This window comes from Carlito syrichta, unplaced genomic scaffold, assembly GCF_000164805.1.
Source record: "Carlito syrichta isolate Samal-C Ts95f unplaced genomic scaffold, Tarsius_syrichta-2.0.1 Scaffold107891, whole genome shotgun sequence".
Taxonomy (NCBI): Eukaryota; Metazoa; Chordata; class Mammalia; order Primates; family Tarsiidae; genus Carlito; species Carlito syrichta.
Window position 1 is genome coordinate 302,290 of NW_007051987.1, and position 9,011 is coordinate 311,300.

General features: G+C 45.7%; 1 protein-coding gene across 1 annotated transcript in view; it reads left to right on the forward strand.

The window, feature by feature from the left end:
• The window catches only part of SLC36A3 (solute carrier family 36 member 3), a 34,007-nt gene that overhangs the window by 8,608 nt on the left and 16,388 nt on the right, over nucleotides 1–9,011 (forward strand). Inside the window, exons 3-4 of the mRNA XM_008067794.2 lie at nucleotides 901–989; nucleotides 3,765–3,860. Coding sequence (XP_008065985.1) covers nucleotides 901–989; nucleotides 3,765–3,860 — 185 coding nt within the window. The remainder of the gene's footprint in view (nucleotides 1–900; nucleotides 990–3,764; nucleotides 3,861–9,011) is intronic.

Below are 9,011 nucleotides of genomic sequence, written 5' to 3' on the forward strand. Positions count from 1 at the left end.
AGTCTCACTCTGTCACTCAGGCTGGAGTGCAGTGGCATGCTCACGGCCACCCCAGTGTCGACCTGCTGGGCTCCAGCGATCCCTCCACCTCAGCCTTCCAAGTAGCTGGAACTATAGGCACCCGCTACCACCCTCGACTAATTTTTTATTTATTGAAGAGATGAGGTCTCACCAAGTTGCCCAGGCCGGTCTTGAATTCACAGGCTCAGGCAATCCACTTGCCTCAGCCTCCCAAAGTGCAGGGATTACAGACTGAGCCACTGAGCCCAGCCAAAAAGGAATATTGACAAATGAGACACACTAGAGCAGTGACTCTCTACTCAGAATAATTTTGCATGCCCCACTCCCAGACATTTATAATGTCTAATGACATCTTTGGTTGTCACAACCACGGGAAGAGTCACTGATACCTAGTGGGCAGAGGTCCAGGGAAGCTGCTAACACATTCTACAATGCACAGGACAGCTCTTTACAACAAAGAATCATCTACCCCCAAACGTCCATAATGCTCCTGCTGATAAACTGTGCCCTGGAGGAGGACTGTCATGAGAAGAGCCTTGGTCCTCAAACCTCTTCAAGGACCCGAGGGCTAAGGCATGTGAAAGGAATGAAGTCCACAATGAGGAACTCAGAATGGGTGGAACTTGAGGCAGATGAGAAAATACATGGGCCACGTGTAGGGTAGTGAGCTCTCTGTCCCTAGAAGTATCCCAGCAGAGGTTGGGCAGCCACTTTACAGCGATGCTAAAAAGCCCATTCGAACCCTAGCATCTGGGGCCCAAGGACATTCAGGCAGTTCTCTCACCTCAGAGACAGCTTTATTATGGGAGCTGGGACCGGGCCAGGTGTGGGCATAATCCGTGCGTGGCTGACTGTCCCTGTCTCTCTTCTCTACTCCAGGTTGGTCCTATCAGCCTGCTGGCCATCGGGGTCCTCACTGTGCACTGCATGGTCATCCTGTTGAACTGCGCTGAGCATCTCAGCCAGAGGTGAGTCCTGCTTCCCTCACCCCGCTCTGGGCCCCTGAGGGCATGCTGCCTTTCTTCTGACTGCTGAGTCAATTTACAGGACCACTTCTCCAGGCCACCACCCTGCCTGCCATTCCCGAATCCTTGGAGGCAGTGGAGGAAGAATCCCAACTGGAGACTCTAGGCCAGATCCAACCCTGCTGCTAATGAGCTAAATGACTGTCAAATTCCTGCACCCCTCTGAGGCTAAATCTCCTTACCTGGAAGCATCAAAAGTGATAAAAGGTTGGGCAAGGTGGCACGCACCTGTAGTTACTTGAAAGGCTGAGGCAGGAGGATCGCCCGAGCCCAGCAGTTCAAGGCTGCAGTGAGCTACGATTGCGCCACTGTACTCCAGCGTGGGTGACAGAGACCCTGTCTCTACAAAAGTATGAAAGATACAAAGGCACTCTATAAACTACTGTATTTATATGAGATGCTTAGAAACATCCTTCTTTTCCTTTTAACCTCCACATCCCAATCTCCCTATCAATCTACGCACCTTCTCAGGGTAATTTGTTCCATATAAAATGCTTTTTTTTTTTTTTTTTTTGAGTTGAAGTCTCACTCTCGCCCGTGAGAGTGAGGGTGAAGTACAGTGGCAGGCTCACCGCCACCCCAGCGTCGACCTGCTGGGCTCCAGCAATCCTTCCGCCTCGGCCTTCCAAGTAGCCAGAACTACAGGCGCACACTACCACGCCCAGCTAATTTTTGATTTTTAAAAGAGACGAGGTCTCGCTAAGTTGCCCGGGCTGGTCTCGAACTCGCGGGCTCAGGCAATTCACTGTCCTCAGCCTCCCAAAGTGCTGGGATTACAGGTTGAGCCACCCAGCCCGGCCCAGGCAAAATTCTTTTAGGACAACTGGGTAAAGATAAAAAACCTACTGAGCAACAAAATAAAGACTTTCCAGTGACTTCATCATGAACGAAACACCCATATAATAATGCTTACATATTCGAAATTTTGATGCGAAAACAGTTTCAGAAGGAAAAGACAAATGCAATAAAAACAAAGAATGCTGAAATCCACAGGCTCAGCTGAGCCCAGGACGTGCGAACCCAAACAGGTCCTTGTAAATGTGAAGAAAGGCCTCAAAAGTCTAAACTGGGATAGTCAAAAAATACTCCCCATAAAGCCAAATTATCATAACCCAAATAGGTGTGCCAGTCCCCACCTAACCCGCGGAGCACTCTCCAGCTTCCAAAACACTGTTGAGAGTGTATACTCACCCAGCAGTTAAATTTATTGTGCAATTTCACTGTGCCAGGTTACCATGCCAAGAGCTTTGCACACCGTCTTTACTCCTTACGGTGAGCCTCTATGGTAGGCACTATTTTTATTCCCACTTTGCATATGAGTAAACTGAGGCTTAAATGCCTCGTCACATAGCTAGGACTGGCACTCACAGCTAAGACCGGCAGAACCAGCCCTCAAAGACGCATGCAACTCCACTCCAAAGCATTTTGCAAATCTCTTTCTGAGCCGGCTAGACTCATCACACCACCAGGTTTCTGACATCTGGCTATTCCTGACAGCTTTTCTGTGGCTTTTTTTCTAACGGCCTAAGAGCTGGCTATGGCCTTCACTTATGTTTTGAGGGATGCTCACAGTTTTGTTTTGTTTCGTTTTTTTAGCCAATGCTTACAAACCTGAAGGTTTCACATTTAAAAAAACAAAAAAGCAAACTTCTGCCTTCTTATTGGTTAGACAATCTGGCACCTCTGGGCCTTCATTCCTTTAGGAAGTCAGATCAACCTCTTCTAGAACAGGACGTGTGCTCTGGTTTGCCAGTCTCCACCCCTCCCTACTGTGTCCTATGCCCCGCACCTGTCACTAGTACCTGTCTAACCTACAGCTTTCAAATCTGCTAATTTACTTGCCAGTCCTAGGCAAGGGAGCCGTCTCTGTGTTGCAGATGTCGACCTCAGTGAGCAGTAATCAAAAGGCTGTGTTCTCAGCATGTCTCGCTGTCGAGGTCACTGTCTCCTCCTCAAACCCAGCCTACATGTGAAAACCATGGAGGTCCAGATGCCTAAAGACACTTGCTCAGCATCTCTGGATATCGGAGGGGCATGTTGGGATTTTACCTCCGGTTTCTAGATAAGTCGGGGCCCATTTACTCTCCTGGCCGCTGCCCTCGGCCCTGCAGTTCACACTGTGTATCCGGAGTCTGTGCAACCCACTGTCCTGCAGCACGGCCCGCCCCACCCCAGAAAGGTCACCTAGGAAGAGGGACAGGAGAAAAGGACAGACTGGGACCCGGGCATCACATCCTACAAGGTGCTGGGCAGGAGCCTATCACCTTTGCATGGGGTTTGGTCCAGGGCAGGCATCATAAACGTCCCGACACCCTCGGCAACAGGAAGGAGGGAAGGTCAACCCAGAAAGGTCAGAATCACTGGCTTGGCCACGCCCACTCCAGCCTTCTCCACCCTCTCTCCCCAGCCATATCCCCCCTTTCCTATTTTGCAGACCTACATGAATGCACAGTTACTGTTTGTTCAAGAAGAACAAATTCAATGATGGCCACTTAAATATTCATGCATAAAAAGATAACTACAAAAAAAAGAAAAGAAAAAAAGGCAGCAAACTCCTGAAAGTTGTTAAAGTGTGACGTATACCACTGTTTGAAATGTAACAGAACACTGCATGCTAACTTACAGATCTATGATAACGACTTCTTTAGGAGTAAATTGTTTTCGCAAAATATTTTAGCAAAAATGTTTTCAGTGGCATTTATTTGTCCTTTCCCCTAGACTGCATAAGACTTTTGTGACCTATGAAGAAGCCACAATGTACAGCCTTGAAACCTGCCCTCACACCTGGCTGAGGACCCATGCTGTATGGGGAAGGTAATAGTCACAGGTGTCATCACAGTGGTAACAAACAATGATGATTATCCTCACCTGTTCTATCTTGATTTCTTGTTACCCAAGAGTTGGGGTCTCACTCTGTTGCCCAGGCTGGAGGGCAGTGGCACAATCATGGCTCACTACAGCTTCACCTCCTAGACTCAGGAGATCTTTCTGTCTCAGCTTCCCCAGTATAGGGACTATAGGCACACACCACCTCACCTGGCTAATTTTTGTTTTGTTTTGTTTTGTAGAGATAAGTTCTCCCTATGTTGCCCAGGCTGGTCTCGAACCCCCGGGGCTCAAGTTATCCTCTCACCTCTGCCTCCCAACTGGGATTACAGACGTGAGTCACTGGGCCTGCCTTGTCGTTTCCCAAGTTTTAAATGAATATGCTCTTATTGTAAACTATCAAACTATATAGAGAATCCTCCCAATAACCCCCATCCCCCATTCCGTTTTCTACGCAAGAGGTAATCGTTGATATCTAAGCTAGTATATATTTCTCTAGATTTTTTTTCTACATGTGCATCCACATACGTATGTGAATGGAAATACAGTTTGTTTTTTTATGTTGTTATACATCCCTTAGAATAATTTATGGAAGTTTGCTTTTCCATCTAACAATATGTCTCTAGTTTTTCTTTTCTTTTTTTTTTTCCATATTGGGACATAGAATTGTACTTCATCTTTTTTTTTTTTTTTTTTTGGAGTTGGAGTTGGAGTCTCACTCCATCGCCCAGGCTGGAGTGCCATGGCACACTCATGGCCACCCCAGCATCAACCTGCTGGGCTCCAGCGATCCTTCCACTTCAGCCTTCCAAGTAGCCAGAACTACAGGCGCTTGCTACCACACCCAGCTAACTTTTTATTTATTTATTGTAGAGGCGAGGTCTCGCCAAGTTGCCCGGGCTGGTCTCGAACCCGCAGGCTCAGGCAATCCACATGCCTCAGCCTCCCAAAGTGCTGGGATTACACGCTGAGCCACTGAGCCCAGTCTCTCATCATTTTTGAAGGCTCACCATGCTTCCCAGGGTGAATGTGCACCATAAATCTATTTGCTAACTCCCCTGTTGGTGAATATTCAGGTTGTTCCCTGACTTGATAAAAAGCTAACGGTGGCTGGGTACAGTGGCTCACACTTATAATCCCAGCACTTCGGAAGACCAAGGCAGGAGGATCACTTAAGCCCAGGAGTTCGAGGCCAGCCTGGGCAACATAGAAAGACCTTGTCTCTAAAATTAAAAATAATAATAATAATTAATTTATTAAAAAGTAAATGGTGACAAAGTGGTTTTCTGTGTCTTAGCTTCCCTGGTCATCTCGACCGCTTTGGGAAGTAGGCAGGCTGGGTTTTTATTGTCCTGGAAATGTGGGGTAACAAAGGTTCATAGAAAATATCATACTCCAGGGTACAGGCCTTGATGGCGCCAGAGCGGAGATCTGACCAGGAACCTTTCGCAACAACCTCTCCTGGCGGAGTCCTCAGCGGGAGGGGACAATGCTGTAGCTCCATCCCTTCTCAGCTCCTCTCGGGAGTCTCAGTAGGTCATTGATCTCCTGATCAGGAAACCCCCCCCATGATCAGACAGGTGAGGTCACGTGGCTGCAATCATAGATGCCTTAAGCCAGTGCTGCATTCTCAATTTCTGATGATATCCTGAATAAATATGTAGAGCAGGAAGGGCCCAACAGATCACTATACCCATCCTGTTCAGATAGGGAGGAATGAAGTTCAGAGAAGGCCATACAGTTGCTCAGGATCACACAGGAAGTTAGTGGCAGAGCAAGGGCTAGAACCCAGAATATCTAGCCCATGACACTGTACCATTTCTCTGGTGGTCTAATGATTGAGAAAAAATTGGAAACATTTGGAAAAATAATTAAATGAATGATTTGTCATTTTTAATGTGCTAATAGATACCTGAGGAGTTTGATTAAAAACTTCCCATTCCAGACCAATCATGGTAGCTGACACCTGTAACCCCCAGCACTTTGGGAGAAAAGGGAGGAGGATTGCTTGAAGCCAGGAGTTCAAGACCAGCCTGGGCAACATAAAAGACCATATCTCTCAAAAGATTTAAAAATTAGACAGACATTATGGCACATGCCTATAGTCCTAGCTACTCAGGAGGCTGAGGCAGAAGTATTTCTTGAGCCCAGGAAGATGAGGCTGCAGTGAGCTCTGGTAGTGCCACTGTACTCCAGCCTGCATGACAGAGCAAGACTCTCTAAAACAAAAATAAATCTGCCCATTTCGTGGAGGCAACAATCATTAATGTTCAAGCCATTAGGTGAAAGGTCACTGGGAAACTTTATAAAGGGAGAATGCACCAATACCACCTGACCCTAGGTACTCACCTTAGCATCTTATGTGTAGACATGGGACAGCCAGACAGGGTGTGTCTCATAATAGACTACAGTAGGAAATACAGAGTACCACCCCTGAAATATTCTTGCAAGAAAAATAGATTTATATTTCCATCTATTCAAGCCACTGGATCTAATATCAGTTTATAGAAAACACAGGGGACAGAGGAGCAAGCTGAATGACATCATAGGAAGTTGTCAACCAAGTCAGGAAAACAGGATATACCACAGGACGATGGTCTGGTATCTTCAACAGCAAACAAAAAGTCAAAAGTTGCAAAAAAAAACAGGACAAGGAGAATACAGCCACTTTAAAAACTGAGGAGACTCAAAATATAATGTATAGACTTGTTGGGAAGCCATCTGCAAGACAGATATTTTTGAGACAATTGGAGAAATCTGAGTATTGACTGAATATTAGATGATACAAAGAAAGAATTGTTATTGCCAGGAGCGGTGCCTCATGCTTATAATCCCAGCATTTTGAGGGGCGGAAGCGAAAGGATGGCCTGAGTCCAGGGGTTTGAGATCAGGCCAGGCAACTTGGTGAGACCTCTTCTCTACAATAAATTGAAAAAATATCTGGGCGTGGTGGTAAATGCCTGTGGTTTCAGCTACTTGGAAGGCCGAAGTAGATCAAGGCTGAGATGGCCATGAGTGTGCCACTGCACTCTAGCCTGGGTGAGACTCCTACTCAAAAAAAAAAAAGTATTATTAATTTTGTAAGGGATGATAATGATGTAATTATTATACTTTTTAAGTTCTTATCCATTATAGCTGCATACTAAATTATTTACAGGTGAAGTAACTTGAGGTCTCTGGTTTGCTACAAATTCACGGATAAATTATGTGTGTGACAAGATAGAAGAAGACGGGCAGAATATTAGGCCCAGCATGATGGCTCATGCCTGTAATCTGGAAGGTCGAGACAGGAGGATTTGTTTGAGTCCAGGAGTTTGAGAGCAGCCTGGCCAACAAAGCAAGACCTGCTCGCTACAAAAAAAATCTAAAAGTTAGCTGGGCATGATGGCACACACCTGTAGTCCCAGCTACTTTTGACGCTGAGGCAAAAGAATCACCTGAGCTTAGGAGGTCGAGGTGGCGGTGAACTGTGATCACGCTACTGCACTCCAACCTGGGCGACAGAGACCCTGACTCAAAAAAAAGAAAATTCATTATTGAAGCTAGGATGCGTACATGAGAATTTTTTAAATTATTCTCATTGTTTTTGTATATGTTTGAAAATCTTCGTAATAAAGAGGAGTCACGTGACATCACCAAGATTCGGATACACGAGACTGATATGACAACCAAGAATCTGTATTTTTTTCTTTTTTTTTGAGTTGGAGTCTCACTCTGTCACCCGGGCTAGAGTGCAGTGACACGCTGCTCACGGCCACTGCAACCTCGACTTGCTGGGTTCAGGCGATGCTTCCAAGAAGCTGGAACCACAGGCATGTGCCACCACACCAGACTAATTTTTCTTCATTTATTGTAGAGATGAGGTCCCACCATGTTGCCCAGACTGGTCTCGAACCGTGGGCTCAGGCAATCCTCTCACCTCTGCCTCCCAAAGTGCTGGGATTATAGCCGGGAGCCACTGTGCCCAGTCCAAGAATCTGTATTTTTAAGTTATGCCTTCACCAACAAATTGGTTGGCACTACAAGCCAATTTTGATAAACACAATCTAAATATTATAATCTAGCCAGAGGAACATATTTTTGATCCCTCAAAAAATAAATGCATCTCCAAATTTGGAATAATTTAAGACTACAAAAGAATAATGACAATTATGTAGTAGTATAAGATATTACATTTTAAAATAATTAATATGAGACTACTGTGATACCAAAAAAGAAAAGAAAAGGAGACAAGGGAGGAATATGTCTCTCTTAAATACCAGCTAATAAATTTAGAAGAAATGGTAGCTAGAATTAGAAAACCACCCCCTTGCAAGCACTGATGAAATACCTGATTCAGGCAAGCAGCATCAATGAATGGTAAAACCTCTGGTTGATGGGGAATAAGAGAATCTTACCCCACAGATTACAAAGGGTTGATGTATATTTACAAGGGGGGAGTTGTTAGTTGGCAGTCACCACCGCAGTAGGACAACGGGGTATCATGTGCCTCCCACTATCATGAAATAGAGGAGCACAATGTCCCCTCTGTAGCATTCTTTCCCAAAGTGCTTCCTGGACATGATCATGAGAGACAGTCACACAAGTCCACGACGCGGGTGTTCCATAAGACAACTGGCCTAGACTCTTCAAGAAAAATCCAATGTTATAAAAACACAAAAAAGGAGAATACACCTGGGGTTGTTCCGAAAAATAGACTAAAGAGTCATAGCTAAATGCAGTATGCTAACCTTCATTAGATCCTAAATCAAAAAAATAGAAAATGAAACGGCTACAAAAGATATTTTGGAAAGAATTGGATTCATGCTGCACCAATGTATATAAAACACTTGAGCTTCCACAGATATTGGTATTCACAGGGGGGGTCCTGCAATCAATTCCCTGTGGATACTGGAGGATGACTAAAATAGGGACTGGGCCGGGGCGGTGGCTCACGCCTGTAATCGTAGATCTTAGGGAGGCCGAGGCGAGAAGATCGCATGAGTTCAGGAGTTAGAGACCAGCCTGGGCAGCATAGGGAGATCTTGTCTCTATAAAAAATAACAAGCCGGGTTCGGTGGCTCAGCCTGTAATCCCACGCCTTGGGAGGCTGAGGTGAGTGGATTGCCTGAGCCCGCGGGTTCGAGACCCGCCTGGGCA